The 21655-nt window shown below is 42.6% G+C and overlaps 1 protein-coding gene across 1 annotated transcript in view; it reads left to right on the top strand.

Annotated features, from left to right (window-relative positions):
• FUT8 (fucosyltransferase 8) overlaps positions 1 to 21655 on the top strand; it is a gene marked incomplete in the record, with an annotated part of 204138 nt that overhangs the window by 71152 nt on the left and 111331 nt on the right. Inside the window, 1 exon segment of the mRNA XM_073608564.1 lies at positions 10169 to 10287. Coding sequence (XP_073464665.1) covers positions 10169 to 10287 — 119 coding nt within the window.

The raw sequence follows: 21655 nt of genomic DNA, 5'->3' as shown, positions 1-21655 counted from the left end.
AATGTCCAAGTACGTCACATGAGCAGCTTCCTGGCTGATGAATGCAAATGTTCCTCCAGTATTCTTTGATAACATACTGCCATTCATCTTGCCATCAATTTTGACCAAATTTCCTTTGTCTTTTGTAGCTCACATATCTCCAAAACATCAGCAATCCACCTCTGTGTTTCACAGTAGGAATGGTGTACCTTTCATCATAGGCCTTGTTGACTCCTCTCCAAATAAAGCGTTTATGGTTGTGGCCAAAAAACTCAATTTTGGTCTCGTCACTCCAAATGACTTTGTGCCAGAAGGTTTGAGGCGTGTCTCTGTGTTTGGCGTATTGTAAGCGGGATACTTTGTGGCATTGGCATAGTAATGGCTTTCTTCTGGCGACTCAACCATGCAGCCCATCTTTCTTCAAGCACCTCCTTATTGTGCATCTTGAAACAGCCATACCACATGTTTTCAGAGAGTCCTGTATTTCACCTAACGTTATTTGTGGGTTTTTGTTTGCATCCCGAACAATTTTCTTGGCAGTTGTGGCTGAAATTTTAATTGGTCTACCTGACCGTAGTTTGGTTTCAACAGAACCCCTCATTTTCCACTTCTTTTTGATTAGAGTTTGAATACTGCTGATTGGCATTCTCAATTCTTTGGATATCTTTTTATATCCCTTTCCGGTTTTATACAGTTAAACTACCTTTTCCCGTAGATCCTTCGACAATTCTTTTGCTTTCCCTATGACTCAGAATCCAGAAACGTCAGTGCAGCACTAGATGAAAGATGCACGGGTCTGTCAGGAGTCCAGAAACTCATTGACCTTTTATACACATACACTAATTACGAGCAAACGGATCACAGGTGAGGATGGTTACCTTTTAATAGCCATTCAAACCTCTTTGTGTCAACTTGTGTGCCATGTTATCAGACCAAAATCACCAGGCATGGAAACTTTTGATCAGGGTCATTTGCGTAGTTTCTGTTGTGATTATGATTTAAAAAAAGGTCAACACGGGGTGTGGTCAAGAGCGGCATATGAGAGGACATGTCTCAAAGAGCTCCCTGCAGTTACCCTGTAAAGATCCTTCTCCCGGTCGATTTACCGGCATCAGACCTGCTTGATCCCTTTCTAGACCCCTCGGGTATCTCCGCCGGCTCCACACAAAGCTTGCTGACCTGAAAACAGCTGAAAGGAGACAAGATGCAGCATGACCTCCAAAATGGCGTGCACAGCGCACACACAGAGACAAACTCTGGTAGGCCCCTTTAGAAAACTTTCAAAGCCCAGGGGAAGGACATGCCCAAAGATATGGTATATTATACCCAGAAGCTAAATAGCCTAGCAGAGCGGCCCTCAAATGAGGAGCTGGACGCTACCCCTGACATTTTTCATGCCCTGCAGACAGGAGAGTCATCCACACAGGGCCCCCAGGCTACATCAGACCAGCATTTCCATGGGATTGCAGAGTAGGATGAGGAGGAAGGTACTGAACAGCCGACTCTGGCTGAAATACTAAGGGCAGTACACAAGTTCACGGCTTCTGTGCAGACCTTACAGGAACCCTTTGGAGGCTTAAAGGAGGAGGTGGGGCTGATTCGCCATGACATACAAAAAAATCAGGGAACGCACTACAGCAGTGGAGGGCCGTGTCAGTTGAGTGGAGGACAAAATGACTCCTCTTATCGGAGATGTGCAGATCACAGCCAGGATTGCAACAGCCAAGGAACTTAAAAATGAGGACATTGAGAACCGCCTCAGGCAGAATAACGTCTGCATTGTGGGGCTCCTGGAAAAGACGGAGGTACCCCACAGAGTTTGTGGAAAGCTGGCTGGTTGAGGTATTTAGCAAGGAGACATTCACCACTTTCTACTCGGTGGAAAGAGCGCACAGAGTCCCACCCAGACCCCTTCCACCCGGTCATCCTCCCCGCATTCTCCTGGCCAAACTCCTTAACCTTAAAGATAAAGAGATTATACTTCGCCCGGCCAGGGAGCGGTGCAATATGCAGTTTAATGGGGCGAGTGTGTCCTTTACCCCGGCTTCTTGGCAGAAGTACAATGTCGTAGAGCCAAATTTGGGGAGGTGAAGAGGAGGCTCCAGCGCCTCCAGGCCAACTATGCTATACCCTGCCAGGCTCCGGGTGATAGCTGGGGGCCGGGCCCAATTCTTTGAATCAGCAGCAGAGGCCTCTGCGTGGCTGGATGCAAATTACAACCTGCTTCGCCAAACTAGAAAACCTGTGATGAGGAGGAATGACCATCGTGCCTGAGGACCGTCGCCACTCTATTGATGTGAATCTACATGATTCACCCTCTACACGAGGGTATGCGTCTTCCGGTCGTGTAAACAGACAATATGGATGTCGGTTTACACGCCTGAGAGAAACATACCCCCCCCCCTTTTTTTTTTTTCCTGGAAATGAGCGCAGGTATTCTTTATGCGACCAAGGCTATTTTTGGATTACAATTTGTCTCAAGTTGCTGGTTTCTACCTGATTGTTGCTGCAGAGACCAGGATGGATTACTTTTTACACCCACCAGTTGTTACTGTTACTGACTGGGGCTCCCCCTTTGCAGTATATGTTTCCTGTTTCATTTTTTATTTTCTTTGTTTCCAGCATGTTATTTGTCCTTGCATGCCTGCATGGAAAAGATGTGATACTGACCTCGGTGCTCTTGACCTTGCTATGTACTTTAGATTCTGCCAGACCCTCTGAACCCTATCGTTCTAACAATCTGTCGCATTCCTGGGTGACGCGGAGTGTGGCCTGGAATGAGCATTTACAGTAACATTATTGTGCGACCTCATGATGACCTATACTTCTATTGTCTTGTGGAACATTGGAGGCATGAATGACCCCCTTAAGTGTACCGTGGTGTCCACCGCTCTCAGGAAACGCCTCCCTATGATGTCTGTTTTGCAGGAAACTCATTTGACGCCAGAAACCCTGTCGTGTGGGACTTGCATGGGTGGGATGGGCGTATAACTCTCTTCATACCTTCTGTTCTAGAGGGGTGAGTATCTTCATACATCGGTCCTTAGATTTTCAGTTAATAGACTCGGTGATTGACCAAAAGGGAAGATATGTGTTTTTGCTATGCAGAATTTCTCAGTTGACGTTTATCCTAGCTGCTGTATACATACCTCCTCCATTTAATCCTTTAGTCCTTAGTGACCTGTTGTCTTACCAGTTGGGCAACCCTTATATTCCTTTAATCTTAGTGGGTGACCTTAACGGAATTTTAGATCCGATGCTGGATGGACACCCCCCTCCTGTAGCAGGACTCCAAGGGGCAAGGTGTGCCTTGGCAAAATTTGTAGAGGAAGTGGGGTGGATAGATCCCTGACGATTCCGAAACCCGAGAAAGGCAATTCTCGTGTTTCTCCTAAACTCACTTATCCCTTTCCATAATTGATGTGTCTATGTACAAACATCTACCTCCCTGCTTATAGAGGAAGTGCAATACTTAATTAGAAGTATCTCAGACCACTCCCCTCTAATGGTTCGCTTAACGGTTAGGCCGGCAACTGCTTTGCCAAGAGCACCATGGAAACTCTCAGTGCCTTCTGGCTGAATCTTTCCCTCCCATACCAAAATTGCAAATTAAATTTCAGACTACTGGCAGAGACATGCTAACTACTCTGATTTGAATGCTGCTTGGGACGCTTTTAAAGTGTTCCTGAGGGGTCTATTTATATCAGAGGTTAACGCTATATAAAGAAACACCTCTGTCCAAAGGGAGCAGGCTGCCCGGCTGGTGAGACGCTTGGAGACAGAGTATATTGCCAATTCGGGAGATGGTGCTAGGGAAGCATGGGTAGCAGCCCAGGATGCAGTTAATCGCTTCGATGCTTCCAAAGCAGATAAACATTTTTAATAAACTGGCCTTTTACGAGGAGGGGGAACAGACTGGGAGGCTGCTGGGGAAAATAGTGCAGTCACAACAGCTTTTACATAATAAAGTAGGAAAGGTGGTAAATACTCCGGTGGACTTTTACCTTTATCTGACCTCTATTAATCTAAGCAGACACACTGACCAGGGTAAGTACAGGAATTCTTAAAGGGGATTGAGCTGCCTTGCTTATCGGTGTCTCAGAGCTGTTTACTAGATGCCCAGGTCCCAGGCTGACAACTCTGGTGATAGGGCGTTGCTTTCGTTGCATGCCCACAAGGCATTTAATAGCATCGAGTGGCAATACCTTGGGGCTACACTGAACAAGTTTGGGTTTGGACGTGTTTATTTTCTGGGTACTACTACTTTATAGCTCCCCCTCGGCAGTTGTTAGAGAAGCAGGTTGTGTGTCTGCTCCTTTTCCATTACATAGAGAGACTTGACAGGGTTGCCCTCTGTCCCCTTTACTCTTTGTCATAGCCATAGAACCCATGGCCGCCCTGATTCGCTCCAACCCTTTAATAACTGGCTTTAAATATGGCCAGATGTATGAAAAACTCATGCTTTACGCTGATGATGCTATGTTACTATTGGGAGACACGTCCTGGTCCCTAGGGGAAGCAATGTCGGTTATCAAGCGATTTGGATAGTTTTCGGGACTAGTGATCAATTGGAGTAAATCCTCGATTTTTGATGTTAGATTCTGTCCCTGCGCAAGGCCCTACACTCCATGACATCCCGGTGTCACCTAAATTTTAATATTTGGGAGTCTTTGTCACTCCACAACCATGCGATTATGTATCCCTTAATCTTTCCCCATTACTAGGCTGCATTAGGGACAAAACTAAAATATGTTCCAAATTAAAAATGTCATTGGTAAGTAGAGTAAATCTCACCAAGATGATTTTCATACCACAACTTTTGTACATTCTGCAGAATAGCTCTATGTTAGTCCGGCTTAAAATATTCTGTTATTAATTTCCTACTACGTGCCTTTTACCTGGCTTAATAAACCCCGAGGATTAGATTGTAACAACTTCAGAAACTTAAGGAGGCGGGGGGACTGGCCCTTCCCAATCCCTGACACTATTACTTGGCTGCCCAGCTACAACATATTGCCTGAGCTATGCCAATGAGTCTAATACGGGGGGGAGGGGAATCGTGAAGATCCAACCACAACCCTTTTGCGGCATGTTACGGGCTCATACAGTGTGGCCACGGGGCTGGAAGCTTTATCCTTTGCCAAATCTAATAAACTTTTCCCCACATATGTCCTGATGCAGAAAGTGTGGAAAAAAATTGACAGTTACAGGATATTAATGGCTTTATGGGGTATAGCCCTATATGGAACAATAAGTACTATGGGGAATTGTTACTCCTGACATGTGCAAAGCGGTGGAGGTCTCATGGTGTTACACATCTGGTTCATATTTTTTCTAATGGTTAACTACTCTCCTTTGTAGACTTGCAGGTAAAATTTGGGTTGCCCCGATCAATGTACTTCCCTTATTTGCAGCTGCGACACGCAATTAAGGCAAAAACAGGTAGTGATCCTTACACAATGCCCGGCCCCTGTCTTTCATTATAAGACTGAGGTGTTTCATTTCAAGGGTTTTATATCTAGGACATACTCTGTTGCTATCCATATTCTTAACTGACTTTCCTATCAAAGTCATATCCCATTGGAAGGGAGATGTGGGTGCTTTCGAGGAGGACCAGTAGGAGGAGGTCTTGCAGGCAATACAGGTGTGCTCGCTTAACACAGCACAACAACTGTCCCAGCTATACATTGTCCCGAGGGTCCACCTCACGCCCGCAAGGCTGCATGGGATGGGCATAGGTGATGGCGCTGAGTGTACAAGGTGTTCTAGTGACCATGGGGACCTCATTCATCTATTATGGCGTTGCCCAAAGCTACACCTATACTGGACAGGATTCCTCACAACCACCAACAAAGTATTCCAGGTCAGTGTCCCACAAGACCCCAAAACATGTATTCTGGGTTTTCTTGTCGACCTACCAATTGAAGACAACCCAAAAAAGGCAGTTGGTAGAGCTCTTTTCCAACACTGGAGAATTCTCCTACTCTATGGGAATGGATATCCCAAATGGGAGACACTCTAAGATTAGAGAAATATATATTTCAACACCGGGGCCGACCAGATAATTTGATCTGATGTGGGCCCCCTTATTGAACACCCCAGGATTTTCTCCGGTAGATCTAGTGTTGGATAGACTGCTTCTTTAACTCACATGTTGTTATGTTGAGTGAGGGCTGTTTACTTGCATGGCAACAGACTACTGTACTTGATTTGAATAGGTGGGAGGACGTGAGGCCCGTCTTGCATTGTACTTCTTGAATATTATGCTTCTGTGTGTAAGGAAGTTCCCCCCCCCTTTTTTTTTTTGTTATCTTTTATGTTAATAAAATCCTTTCAGAGGGGAAAAAAAAAAGTAAACAGTTGATTGATAATAATAAATTGCTTCAGACAAACACTAACCATGAGTGATAGAAAAGTTTTTGTTATTCATATTCTGTGAAAAATAGCCAAGAAATAATAAATCCGGCCAGGGTATGTAATGTATATGTATATGTGCGTGTGTGGAGATAGATAGATATCGATATCTATATCTCTATCTCACAGTATCTCACAAAAGTGCATACACCCCTCACGTTTTTGTAAATATTTTATTATATCTTTTCATGTGACAACACTGCAGAAATTACACTTTGCTACAATGTAAAGTAGTGCGTGTACAGCTTGTAAAACAGTGTAAATTTGCTGTCCCCTCACAATAACTCAACACAGCCATTACTGTCTAAACCGCTGACAACAAAAGTGAGTACACTCCTAGTGGAAAATGTCCAAATAGGGCCCTGTCATTGCTCAGACCATACACTGCATCAAATTGGTCTGCATGGCTGTCGTCCCAGAAGGAAGCCTCTTCTAAAGATGATGCACAAGAAAGCCCACAAACAGTTTTCTGAAGACAAGCAGACTAAGGACATGGATTACTGGAACCATGTCCTGTGGTCTGATGAGACCAAGATAAACTTATTTGGTTCAGATGGTGTCAAGCATGTGTGGCGGCAACCAGGTGAGGAGTACAAAGACAATTGTGTCTTGCCTACAGTCAAGCATGGTGGTAGGAGTGCCATGGTCTGGGGCTGCATGAGGGGAGCTACTGTTCATTGAGGGAACCATGAATGCCAACATGTACTATGACATACTAAAGCAGAGCATAATCCCCCTCCCTTCTGAAACTGGGCAGCAGGGCAGAATTCCAACATAACGTCCCCAAACACACCTCCAAGACGACCACTGCCTTGCTAAAGAAGCTGAGGGTAAAGGTGATGGACTGGCGAAGCATGTCTCCAGACCTAAACCCTATTGAGCATATGTGGAGCATCCTCAAATGGAAGGTGGAGAAGCGCAAGGTCTCTAACATCCGCCAGCCCCGTGATGTCATGGAGGAGTGAAAGAGGACTCCAGTGGCAACCTCCTGAAGCTCTGGCGAACTCCATGCCCAAGAGGGTTTAAGGCAGTGCTGGAAAATAATGGTGGCCACACAAAATATTGGGCCCTATTTGGACATTTTCCACTAGGGATGTACTCACTTTTGTTGTCAGCGGTTGAAACATTAATGGCTGTGTGAGTTAGTTTGAAGGGACAGCAAATTTACACTGTTATACAAGCTGTACACTCACTACTTTACATTGTAGCAAAGTGTCATTTCTTCAGTGTTGTCACATGAAAATATATAATAAAATTATAATAAAATATTTACAAAAATGTGAGGGATATATATATATATATATATATATATATATATATATATATATATATATATATATATATATATATATATATATATATATATATATATATATATATATATATATATATATATATATATAATATATATAGCTTTTTTTCAGCAGGAACAAGGGGGAACTCAGTTCCACCACCTCTGGCTCAGGTCTTCTGTACCCTGCTCACCACTATCACTTGGCAACACAGAAGTCCAGCTTCTGCTTTTACAAGTGATAGCTTATCTACCAGTAGCTCCCACAGGTTCAGTGCAGTCATGGGCGGTAGGGGGCGCATGGTAGGCTGCACCCTCTGTGGTCTCCATTTTTTCTCTGGTGACCAGTTGTTGATGCTCCTACTGCATGATCTCACTTGTAAGTGTCTGTGGTATAGTCTGGTAAGCTGGGAGGTACTACAACCGGATGGGTGCTTCAGCTTAATATTGCAACAAAGGTAAGACACGTGGCAAATGGTGACGTTTTTAAGGAGGGGGGAGGAAATGAGGGCAGTGGAGGGAGGGGTTGTATGCACAGGGAAAAGCTACTATTTTTATGCCATTTGGCAGGTATGTGTGTGTAGCGGGTATGGTTGAGTTCCAGCACCTATTCTCTGAGGGAAAAAAAGCCCTGTGTGTATGTGTGTGTGTGTGTGTATATGTGTATGTGTATATATATATATATATATATATATATATATATATATATATATATATATATATATATATATATATATATATATATAATTGTAATGTATGTGTGTGTATATAAATAATATATTATAAAAATAGGTCAAGCTCTGTCAGATTGGAGATTGGATGGAGAGCATCTGTGAACAGCAATTTTCAAGTCTTGCCGCGGATTCTCAATTGGTTTTAGGTCAGGTCTTTGACTAGGCCATTCTAAGATTGCCCTGCATTTGGCTCCATCTTCCCTGTCCCTGCTGAAGAAAAGCATCCCCACAACATGATGCTGCCACTACCATGTTTCACGGTAGGGATGGTGTGTTCAGGGTGATGTGCAGTGTTTTTCGCCACCCTTCCATAAAAGCGAGATTTGTGAAGTGCACAACTAATAGTTGTCCTGTGGACAGATTCTCCCACCTGAGCTGTGGCTCTCTGCAGCTCCTCCAGAGTTACCATATTATTATTTATTATTATACAGGATTTATATAGCTATTGGCCTTTTGGCTGCTTCTCTGATTAATGCTCTCCTTGCTGGCGTCTCAGTTTAGGTGGACGGCCATGGCTTGGTAGGTTTTCTGTTGTGTCATACTCTTTCCATTTTTGGATGATGGATTGAACGGTGCTCCGTGAGATGTTCAAAGCTTGGGATATTTTTTTTTTTTTTTTTATAACCTAACACTGCTTTAAACTTCTTAATAACTTTATCCCTGACTTGTCTGGTGTGTTCTTTGGCCTTCATGATGTTTATTCACTAAGGTTCTCTAATAAACCTCTGAGAGCTTCACAGAACAGCTGTATTTATACTGAGTTTAAATTACACACAGATTTATTAGGTGGCTTCCGAAGCAATTGGTTTCACTAGATTGTAGTTAAGGGTATCGGAGTAAAGGGACCTGAATACTAATGCAGGACACACTTTTCAGAATATTTATTTGTAAAAATGTTGAAAACCATTTAACAATTTCCTTCCACTTCACAATTATGTGCCACTTTGTGTTGGTCTATTACATAAAATCCATTTGTTTTTGGTTATAACATGACAAAATGTGTGTGTGTGTATGTGTGTGTGTATGTATATGTATATATATATATATATATATATATATATATATATATATATATATATATATATATATATATATATATATATATATATATATATATATATATATATATATATATATATAAAAATGTGTGTAAATATATATAATATCTCTATCTCAAAATAAAACACTTTTTTTTCATTACCAGTTACATTAAGAGTCAATACATACCCCCTCTGCCATGATCTGCTCCAGTTATTGGGCACGATTTACACTTTCATATCTGCCCACAGTGCAACGCTTCTTACCTGGGCATCCAATGTTAGACCTAAGTGATGTCATGTGGAAGAGCGGAAGGATGCATAGTTATATGTTGGTTTTGACTTGCTTAGCAAGTAAAAACATACACAAAAATTTCAGATGGTCTGCCAGTTGATTAGGGTTGCAAGTGAGTAAAGATGGGATAACAATCTGCTTTGTAGTCCCTTCTGTAAAGTGAGCCTGTTATATTGAGTTTTTACATTTGCGTATGACAGTTTAGAAATATTCATAATTGGTTGCATTTTGCAGGCAACCTACCATACAGCATATGGTTTTATATTGTGTCTAATAAAGACCTGTGGTGTTAAACCTGAAACTTCAAATACTACTGAATGGAGCAATGTTTGCCAGGGGATTTCCTTGAGGAGTTTAGGGTACATCTGCAAAGTCAAGGAAGCTTCCCTTTTTTTCATGTTGGCCATGTGTTTTCTAGGATACCTGATGGTCCAGTCGAGCAAGGAGCTGCAGCAGGAAGGATACGAGCATTAGAGGAACAGCTGTTAAAAGCCAAAGAACAGATAGAAATGTACAAACAGCAATCCAGTAGTTCTGGTAAGTCATAATTAACTTTACTAAGGGAAATTCTGAGAGGCTCTGCCTTCTGCACTTGGATTTATATTCAAGATAACAAAACTTATTGTAGCATATTGTACCATTTATCAATAAATATGATATATAGTTACATAGTAGGTGAGGTTGAAAAAAGACACAAGTCCATCAAGTCCAACCTATGTGTGTGATTATGTGTCAGTATTGCATTGTATATCCCTGTATGTTGTGGTCATTCAGGTGCTTATCTAATAGTTTCTTGAAGCTATCAATGCTCCCCGCTGAGACCACCGCCTGTGGAAGGGAATTCCACATCCTTGCCGCTCTTACAGTAAAGAACCCTCTACGTAGTTTAAGATTAAACCTCTTTTCTTCTAATTTTAATGAGTGGCCACGAGTCTTGGTAAACTCTCTTCTGCGAAAAAGTTTTATCCCTATTGAGGGGTCACCAGTCCGGTATTTGTAAATTGAAATCATATCCCCTCTCAAGCGTCTCTTCTCCAGAGAGAATAAGTTCAGTGCTCGCAACCTTTCCTCATAACTAAGATCCTCCAGACCCTTTATTAGCTTTGTTGCCCTTCTTTGAACTCGCTCCATTTCCAGTACATCCTTCCTGAGGACTGGTGCCCAGAACTGGACCGCATACTCTAGGTGCGGCCGGACCAGAGTCTTGTAGAGCGGGAGAATTATCGTTTTATCTCTGGAGTTGATCCCCCTTTTAATGCATGCCAATATTCTGTTTGCTTTGTTAGCAGCAGCTTGGCATTGCCTGCCATTGCTGAGCCTATCATCCACTAGGACCCCCAGGTCCTTTTCCATCCTAGATTCCCCCAGAGGTTCTCCCCCCAGCGTATAGAATGCATTCATATTTTTGCCACCCAAATGCATTATTTTACATTTTTCTACATTGAACCTCATTTGCCATGTAGTCGCCCACCCCATTAATTTGTTCAGGTCTTTTTGCAAGGTTTCCACGTCCTGCGGAGAAGTTATTGCCCTGCTTAGCTTAGTATCATCTGCAAATACAGAGATTGAACTGTTTATCCCATCCTCCAGATCGTTTATGAACAAATTAAATAGGATTGGTCCCAGCACAGAACCCTGGGGCACCCCACTACCCACCCCTGACCATTCTGAGTACTCCCCATTTATCACCACCCTCTGAACTCGCCCTTGTAGCCAGTTTTCAATCCATGTACTCACCCTATGGTCCATGCCAACAGACCTTATTTTGTACAGTAAACGTTTATGGGGAACTGTGTCAAATGCTTTTGCAAAATCCAGATACACCACGTCTACAGGCCTTCCTTTATCTAGATGGCAACTCACCTCCTCATAGAAGGTTAATAGATTGGTTTGGCAAGAACGATTCTTCATGAATCCATGCTGATTACTGCTAATTATATCGTACGTATTACTAAAATCCTGTATATAGTCCCTTATCATCCCCTCCAAGAGTTTACATACTATCGATGTTAGGCTAACTGGTCTGTAATTCCCAGGGATGTATTTTGGGCCCTTTTTAAATATAGGTGCTACATTGGCTTTTCTCCAATCAGCTGGTACCATTCCAGTCAGTAGACTATCTGTAAAAATTAGGAACAACGGTCTGGCAATCACTTGAAAGCTGATTTGCTGGTGTCTCTTTATGTATGCTCCGATTTAAAAAAAAAAAAAAAAAACACAGCAAAATCAGTGAAAAAAAAAAGATTACCAGTTGCTGCCTACATATGGGCAAGCACAGAATAGATGGGAGAAATTGGCAGTATTGCACTTCCGTTTACATTATTTGGCCTTTTGTAAAATACAGTTGCTAAATATATCAAAACTGAGATGGTACGTTGATTGGCGATACACTACCAATAAAGTCAACCAAAGACCCGCTAATTAATGCAACAGATCCTGTAAATATTTTAAGCAGTATGGTATGTTCACTACCCACTTAATTTTATCTCCTATCTTAAGTAACCACAATTTCTTTCCAGACAAGACCTTTTTATATTTCCTATAGAGAAGGATACAACATATTTTCTCTGCGTTTTTGGTAGCAATGTTCCTAATAAGAACCAATCTTCCTAAAACACCCTACCCTTGGGTTTTTAAAGGACATTATAACTTACCCACTTACTCTCCCTTTACCAGACTCCTTTTAATAGGCAATTTCTCCCTTTGAAACTTTTTCATTGTTAGGTTTAAAGAAGACACAAGTCCAGTTAGTTCAATTAAAAGGAAAATAAATAAGAAGAAAACCTCCATAGACAGTCCTATAAACACAGTTGATCCAGAGGAAGCCTCCTATCCGCATAGCATGATCCTTTTTGCTGCAACAGGGGAAAACTAAATTCCTTCCTGACCCCCCAGAAGGCATTCAGATAATCCCTAGATCAACAATCCCTGGTATTATTGCTTATAAATGTCAATATCCAGTGAATGCAATAGCACAGTGGGAGAGATCTCTGCATCAACATTGCTTATGTTGATGTGGGGATCTGCGTGCGTGTACCCAGCTTTACTGCAGTTCTTAATCTTTCCTCATAGCTCAGCTTCTCCATACCTCTTATCAGTAGGGCTTGTCTGTCTACTGTTACCTAATCTGCAAGTTGACCACAAGGGTAAGACCTCCTTTTTATTTTGTTTATACAGTAGGTCTGTACTTTTTCATAGCTCTGGCAGGCAGGGTTCTATTGGAACTGCTATTTTACTTTTCCCACCAACTGACTTTTAATTCCGCATTTAAAAGTTGGAGAGCTCTGGAAACCACGGGGAAGCAAACAGCTGCTTTAGTTGTGATTTAACTGCGCTTGTACAGTAAAGTAAGCTCTCTTTGCTGACTGTAGTCTACTTAAATCTGATTTCACTTAGTAGACAGGCTACTTTGAGGGAGTTAAAAATTCATCATACTTCACTGTTGCCTGCAGACACATTATTTTGCCGCTCTCCAACCCTCCGGTGAACATACTGCCTCCTGCTACAGCCAAATATTCCAAATTTTGACTCATCAGTCCAGAGCACCTGCTGCCATTTTTCTGCACCCCAGCTGCTATATTTTCAAGCATAGTTGAGTCACTTAACCTTGTTTCCACGTCAGTGGTATGGCTTTTTGGCTAGTTCTTCCTTGAAGACCACTTCTGGCCTTACTTCTCTAGACAGTAGATGAGCATACCTGGATGCTACTGGTTTCTGCCAGTTCTGTGCTGATTGCACAGTTGGACATCATCTGATGTTGAAGGGAAGTAAGCATGATGTGTCTTTCATCTGCTGCATTAATTTTATTTAGCCGACCACTGTGTCTACAATCCTCAAGGTTGCCCAATTTTAATGGTGTCCTCAATGCTTAGAAATACAGGATGATACTTTTCCATCATGCCATACAATCAGGGAGGCACGTGATTGGCCCCAAATTTATTCTGCAGCTAGATGACGACCCCAAACATACAGCCAATGTCATTATTTATTTTTTAAAAGATATTTTTATTGTATTTAAAGACAAACCAACATACAAAAAGAAAGAAAACTATGGTTGTTCATTGATATGCATTCACAAGTATTACATTCTGTCAAGCAATAATAAAAGGCAGTGCACTAACAGATATGATTCGAATTTGTAGAGGTACAAAAGTAGATCACATTAGCATCGTAAGTTGCATAGGTACCAGTGAGAATCAGCAAATTAAGACACAAGACATGACCAAGAGTTTTGGGAAACTCATTCACTCTGGGGCAAGTTTCAGAGGACGAGCTATCCATCTGCCTCCAGATTTTATGGAATGTCTTGTTCTGTTTCCGGAGTTCAAATGTAAGTTTATATAACGTTACAAAGTCATTAATTAATTTTAACCATAGGGATTTCAGGGAAGTCTGTGTTCCCTTCCAAGATAGCAATATGTTTTTTTAACATAGAAGTACAGAATACGAAGTAATCTCTTAGCATGTGGTGGTTAAGGATGAGCTCCGCCGTGTTCACACACCCCACGTGCAGAGCCCGCCAGGAAGTCGGCACTGCGCTGCACTAATCACAGGCAGTGAGACATTTCCCGATCTCTGCAGCCGTGCATCGGGACAATGTCTCACTGCCTGCATCCTTAGTGGTGGTATGTGTAGTTCCCCAAAGATTCCCAGGAGACTGTTCTTAGGGTGAGCAATATTCGGGAGATCTATCGCTGATGAAATGAAATAGCCCACTTCCGTCCAGAAGTCCTGGACCCCTGGACATGACCAAAAACAGTGAAGGAAGTCAGCATTCTGGCCACAGCCCCTGAAGCACCTAGCTGAGGGTGTCAATCCCATTTTATGTAACCTAGCTGGTGTAAGATGAGTGATGAAAGATTTTAATGTGTATGATTCAGTCCCTAGATGAAATAACTGAGGTTTTGTATCTTTCACTAAATTCGACCAGTCATCATCCGTCAGGGAGCTGTCCATAGAGGTCCACTTTTGCCTGAGCCCTACGGAATCTAGGATTAAAATCAGTAACGAGGGCAGCATAGTAAGTAGAGACAAGTTCAGTGGGGTCGGGTGCCTTTCAAGGTACAATTTCTCCAGCGGGGGTAGGGTCATCCAAGGAACCAAACTGGGTACGAACAGCATGTCCTAGCTGATAGTAATAAAATAGTTATGAGCGTGGCAAGTCAGAGTCAGTATGCAGCTGGTGGAAAGATTTGAAGCTTTGTGCATTATATAAGTGACATAGGTATTTAACCCCTTTAGAGTACCAGCGATTGGGGTCAGGTAGGGAGTACAGTTCCTGTAGATTGGGATTAAACAACAAAGGGTTATTGGGGGAGGTCAGCCAGGATTGTTTAGATATCTTTGCGACAATGGTGCGAATAATGAAAGGGAGGTTTTTAATATGGATGTTCTGGGACCTAGCCTCTATAGATAATGTTATGGAGGGTCTCTAGGGAAGACGCAATGGCTCCCTCTGTGGTGGTACATGCATTCGCTGCAGCCGGGTGCACATGTACATGGACCAGTTGAGATGCTAGATAGTATAGATAAAACGCCTAACCCGCCAGTTACGTCGGCAGCCCTAGAGTTTCCAGTGCCACCCGAGGGGATCGGCCATTCCATAGGAATGCTGTGCAGATCGTGTCAATACGTTTAAAAATAGACTTGGGGATTATACAAGGGGAGTTTGCCAGAACATACAGTAATTAAGTAGGTAGATCGTTTTAAGGGCATTGGCTCTGCCCTAAGATCCAAAGGCAGGTCCATCCATCGTCTGGCTTGCTCTTGTAATTGAGATAATAGGGGATCAAGGTTATTGACTATGTAGGTAGACAAAGGTGTCTGCACCATGACTCCAAGATACCTAAAGGAGGACACAACCTGTAATCAGGAGTCCGGGGGAATCTGGGAGGCTGCAGCAGTGTCCAAGGGGAAAAAGATTTGACTTATCCCAATTCACCTGGAGTCCAGAGTAGTCACCAAAGGTGTTCATTTCGGAGAGCAATGTGTGGAGGGACTCGAGGGTGTCAGCCAGGTATGCCAGGGTATTATCCGCATGTAGCGAAACTCATTCCTCTATTGTGGCAATGGGAAGACCCTTAATTAAGGGGGAGGAACAAATTCGTACTGCAAGTGGCTCCATAGCCAGGGAAAAGAGGAGAGGTAACAATTGACATCCCTGCCTTGTGACCCTGGTAATCTGTAAAGAAACAGTTACATGCGAGTTGACTCTACGAGCGACTGGAGAGGTAGAGAGGAGTTTTATCCAAGCTATTACCCGGGGGCCGAAGCCATACAGCTGTAATACCTGGAAAAGCTAAGGCCATTCCACACTATCAAAGGCTTTGCAGGTGTCTAGGGATACAATAGCACGGGTAGGGGAGCAGTCATGTGGGTATTGTATATTGTGGAACAGTCTACGAATGTTCATTCTAGTGGACCTCCCTGGTATAAAGCCCCCTTGATCACTGTTGAGTCGTAAGTACTGCATTCAAATGGTTTGACAACACTTTGGCCAGGATTTTAACATCCACATTAGTAAGAGATATCGGGCGATATGAATCACACTTAAGATGGTCTTTGCGAGGTTTTAATAGTAGTATGATCAGAGCTTCCCGCATGGAGGGGGGAGAGTTCTGATATCCTGGGCTTTGTTATATGTATGTAAGAGAAATGGGCATATTAGTTCCTTGAATTGGGCATACCATTCGGACAGAAAACCATCCGGGCCTAGTGTTTTATGTGTTGGTAGTTGCGAGATGGTAACCGAAATAGGTGCCTCCAACTCATCTCTCCCCTCAGGCGATAGGGAAGGGAGAGAAAAGTCAGCCAGGTAGTCTCTTCGGTGTAGTCAACTCTAGATGTGTAAAGGTTTTTGTAAAAGTTTAGGAAAGTCTCCATCTTGCCCTCTGAATTAGCGCTAGTCTGGCCCTGTGTAGTTAGGATACGTGGGATAGAAATAGGATGGTCGGGTCTGGTCAGGTATGCCAAAAGGCGGCCAGCTTTGTTACCATACTCAGATACTTTCTGGGTGGCGTGCAACATGTGTTTTTGTGTAAGATCTAACAAACGGAGTTCATACTCCCTGCGGCTCTGAAGCCATATATTTCTCGTGTCAGAATCGGGTTAGTAAGCATAGGCAGATTCTGCTATTAACATGGCTGTTTCTAATTCTGCAGTGCTTTGTCTATTATTTTTGCATATCACACCAGTGATGGACATAAAGGTACCCCTTAGCGTGGTTTTAAAGGCCCCCCCACTCTGTGGATGAGCCCACTGTACCCAGGTTATCTTTGTAGTAGCCGACAATGCCCTTTCTACATTCTCCCTGCACCATCTCATCCTCCGGCCAGTAAGAATTCAAGCGCCAAATAGGGCCCGATCCTGGGAGGAGGAGGTCCACAGAGTGGGGCGTGATATGAGACCCCCCTAGGCAAGTAGGACACTGCAGACACAATGGGAAGGGTGTCCCTCATGGCAAACGCCAGGTCAATCAGAGACATGGTGCTGAAAGAGTACGAGTGGCAGGAGTATTGACAAACCTCTGGATGTTTCCAGCACCATACCTCCGTGAGACCATAAACCTGTGCCCAGTCCACAAAGGAGGGGGAGGGTCTACCACCACCCCCCAGGCGGTCCCTAGCCAGTTCAAAGATGGCATTGAAGTTGCACACATATAGTAGGGGGCCTGAAGGTGAAGTGACAATTTGGACAGTACCTCCACCGAAAATGGGTGAGGAATATAAATGTTTACAAGGGTAAATGTCACAGAGGCAATTTGTAGAGTGAGTATGATAAATCACCCATCGGGGTCGGTATTGACTTGTAAAATTTCAGCGGCGAGAAATTTGTTGGAGGATGATTAATTGGCCTGAATGCAGAATGCATTATTTATTTACATATCAGGAAATACAGTACAGCACACATACAGCTCAGTGCACTGTCCATACATGTCAATAAGTGCCTGAGACCTTGTGAATGTGTGAGGAGCAATGCCTCATGGGACATGTAGTCCTGACAGAAATTCAGTGCTTCTAAAGGCAGAATGTGTGTGTGTCTATGCATGTGTGATATATATACATACATACATACATACACATATATATATATATATATATATATATATATATATATATATATATATATATATACAGTGCGAGGCCTTGTCACTGTGAGAATATACGAAAATGTGACAGAAGATTCACATTTAAGGTTAATGTAAGGTTCAAGGACTATAATTTCTGAGCGTAGAAAGCTGTGTTTTTGGCTTTCTCCGGATTTTATCGATTGGAACTTTCAATCTTTTGCCCGGGTTTTGCTAGATGCCTGCAACCTGTCTGAGTACACAGGTGTGCAGGGTTGTTATATACAGGTAGTCAGGTCTGAGAACAGCTCAGAGTTCCCAGCTGGAGACCGGTCCCAGTGTGGGAGACTCAAGGTCTCACTCAGAGGGCAGCAGCCAGAAGCCAAAAAATGGAGGGTCTCATCCAGGGATTAAAGGTGGTATACTCTTAAAAGAGCCCTCTTCACACAAACGAATGTAGATTACATGCATCCCTGGGACTGGCACAAGGTTAGCTGTTTCACCAAGTACTTATATTGCTAATTCTGCAAAATGTCACAATTGCAGTGCATCCGGAAAGTATTCACATCGCTTCACTTTTTCCACATTTTGTTATGTTACAGCCTTATTCCAAAATGGCTTAAATTAATTATTTTCCTCAAATTTCTACAAACAATACCCCATAATGACAACATGGAAGAAGTTTGTTTGAAATCATTTGCAAATTTATTAAAAATAAAAAATGAAAACGCCTGTACATAAGTATTCAAAGCCTTTGCCATGAAACTCAAAAGTGAGCTCGGGTGCATCCTGTTTCCACTGATCATCCTTGAGATGTTTCTACAACTTGATTGGAGTCCACCCGTGGTAAATTCAGTTGATTGGACATGATTTAGAAAGACACACACACCTGTCTATATAAGGTCCCACAGTTAACAGTGCCAGAGCACAAACCATGAAGTCCAAGGAATTTTCTGTAGACCTCCGAGACAGGATTGTATCGAGACACAGATCTGGGCAAGGGTACAGAAAAAAGTCTGCATCATTGAAGGTCCCAATGAGCACAGTGGCCTCCATCATCTGAGTTTTAGAAGTTTGGAGCCACCAGGATCCTTCCTAGGGTGGGCTGCCTAGCCAAATTGAGCGATAGGGGCAGAAGGGACTTGAACCTGATGGTCACTGACAGTGCTCCACCGTTTCTGTGCCGAGAGGAGAACCTTCCAGAAGAACAACCATCTCCACCAATCAGGCCTGTATGGTAGTGTGGCGAGATGGAAGCCACTCCTCAGTAAAAGGCACATGACAGCCCGCCTGGAGTTTTCCAAAAGGCACCTGAAGGACTCTCAGACCATGAGAAACAAAATTCTCTGGTCTGATGAGACAAAGATTGAACTCTTTGGCCTGAATGGCAAGCTTCATGTCTGGAGGAAACCAGGCACTGCTCATCACCTGGTTAATACCATCCCTACAGGGAAGCATGGTGGTGGCAGCAATCATGCTGTGGGGATGTTTTTTAGTGGCAGGAACTGGGAGTCTAGTCAGGATCGAGGGAAAGATGAATGCAGCAATGTACAGAGACATGCTTGATGAAAACCTGCTCCAGAGCGCTCTAAACCTCAGACTGAGGCTAAAGCCTCGTACACATATAGATAGAAATGTAGGAGTTCATAAAAATAAGTGTTAACTAAAAGTTTTGCTGCAAATTTTAGGGTTCAGACACAAATTATGGTTAATTACATATGTGAACCATGTCTCTGGTACAGAGCATTTTATTTTAATTTGGCACTACAAATAAACACAGATTTCAAGTTTTATATACAAATTTAAAAAATTTAAAGGAGTGAAGGTGTTAATAAAAGCCAACTAGATTTCACTAAAGTTGGCCATAGATGGTTCGAATCTCAGCCCGTTTAGCAGGGACCAGCCAAGATTTGAACCATCTATGGGCAGGCTGTTTATACCCAAGTTGAGCCACCGATTGACTTGGGTACAACCAGCATATCAGATTTTTACATGCCATTATTGACAGCGACTATAGTTGCTAGCAATAATCGCAGTGAGTTAAACAGCTCTGCGTGGTTGCAGGAAAGGAAATCACAAAATCTATGGCCTCTTGGGAGATATATTGGTGGATTCCTGCAACCATTGGTTTCACAGACTCCATCTTTTCTCAAAGATTCAGCTCAGGTTATTTCATTATTTGGTGGGATCAAGTGCTAGGAGAGCTACATTATGGCCACTGCCGCTGTTGCTTCTCTTTATACCATTATATCTAATCATGATGGGTTTGAAACAGTGGAACGATTTCTGAAAAGATACCAATTTACTATCTACCCAGAGAGATTTTTTGTTGGACCTACTTAGGTTTGCCATGTCTCACTATTTTTGGTTTGGCAGATCCTTTTATCTACAGAATACAGGAGTCGCCATGGGCGCCAAATTCACCCCGAGCATGGCGAGCCTATTTATGGCCAAGCGGGAGAAGGATGTCGTCAAGACCAACAGAAGACCTGAGCTAGTCTTCTGGGGGAGATATATTGACAATGTCCTCCTCCTGTGGGATGGTGATACGACATCCCTTAAGATGTTCATGGTGCAGCTCAATAATAATCATTTGGGCATTCCATTGCAATATGAGGCCAGTCAAACTAAAATTCACTTTTTAGACCTTAATATTGAGATGAGGGGAGGTTCTCTAATCATCTCCACATATTTTAAAAGTATTGCCTTTGGCTACATTGGGCAGGGGAGTTGCCATCATCCCACTTGGTTAAAATCAGTGCCCAAGAGCCAAATTATCCAACTTAGACGGAATTGCACTATTAAGGATGAATTTTTTGAACAAGCCTCTCTTTTGCAAACAAGGTTTATTGATAAAGGATATAAACCAGGTGAATTAAATAAAGTTATTGTTGAGGTGGGTAACATGGACAGAAATGTCATGTTGGGTGGTATTTTAAAATCTAAGGAGAATCAAAATGATCATAATTTTTCATTCGTAACCACATATTCCCACCAATGTTGCGATATCAAAAAGATCATGTCTAAACAAAAATGATAGGTTAGGGAGTCCAGTTCTTCCAGACCATCCAAGTTATTTTCAGCGGGGTTCCACCTTTGAAACTTCAGGGTGCTCCTAATGTTTTAGATGTCCCTAACAGGGTTTGCTTTTTTCATAAACTAAACGTTTTTTCCCGTGCCGTAAATGTGGCGGTATACCATTGGTAGGTCTTGGATAAAATTGAAACCTCAGACGGTATTGTAGATAAAGGAGTCAAAGTCTGAGGAATATCTGAAATGAGACCATACTGTCCACATAAGTTTATCATCATCCCATGCGACCATACGTTCCATTACCCCGACCTTGTCTAATTCACAAGCCCATTCAGCCATTGATGGAGCCTCAGCCTGGCACCAGCACCTAGCTATCACCGAACAAGCTGCTGTGATAAAGTGCCTAATTAAGAAGCTGCATGAGAGTACAGCAGTAAGTTTGGTAGAGAGACACCGCCCCTTAGCTTAGTGAAGGATAGGATAGTTTGTTTTATTCTGGGCTTTTTATGTCACCATATGAAGGTACGGATAGTCTTGTTTAGAGATAAAAAAATACCTGAAGATGGAGGAGCAGGAATAGCCTGAAAGGCGTACAGTAATTTTGGTAAAATATCCATCTTAATGGTGTTCATGCGACATAAGCACGAAATGTGTGCCTTTTCATAGGATTTAAGACAGGTACGTATCATTTGAGGAAGGGGCATATAATTAAGGTCTGCCATATCAGGCAAGATAGATTAAATTTTATTACCAAGATATTTGAAAGCTATAGGTTGCCATTTAAAGGCAAAATTTTGCGGAGGTAAG

The sequence above is a fragment of the Aquarana catesbeiana genome, linkage group LG13 (assembly GCF_042186555.1).
Source record: "Aquarana catesbeiana isolate 2022-GZ linkage group LG13, ASM4218655v1, whole genome shotgun sequence".
NCBI classification, from domain to species: Eukaryota; Metazoa; Chordata; class Amphibia; order Anura; family Ranidae; genus Aquarana; species Aquarana catesbeiana.
The sequence above is the reverse complement of the archived record's forward strand: the minus strand, read 5'-3'. Positions and strand labels throughout refer to the sequence as shown.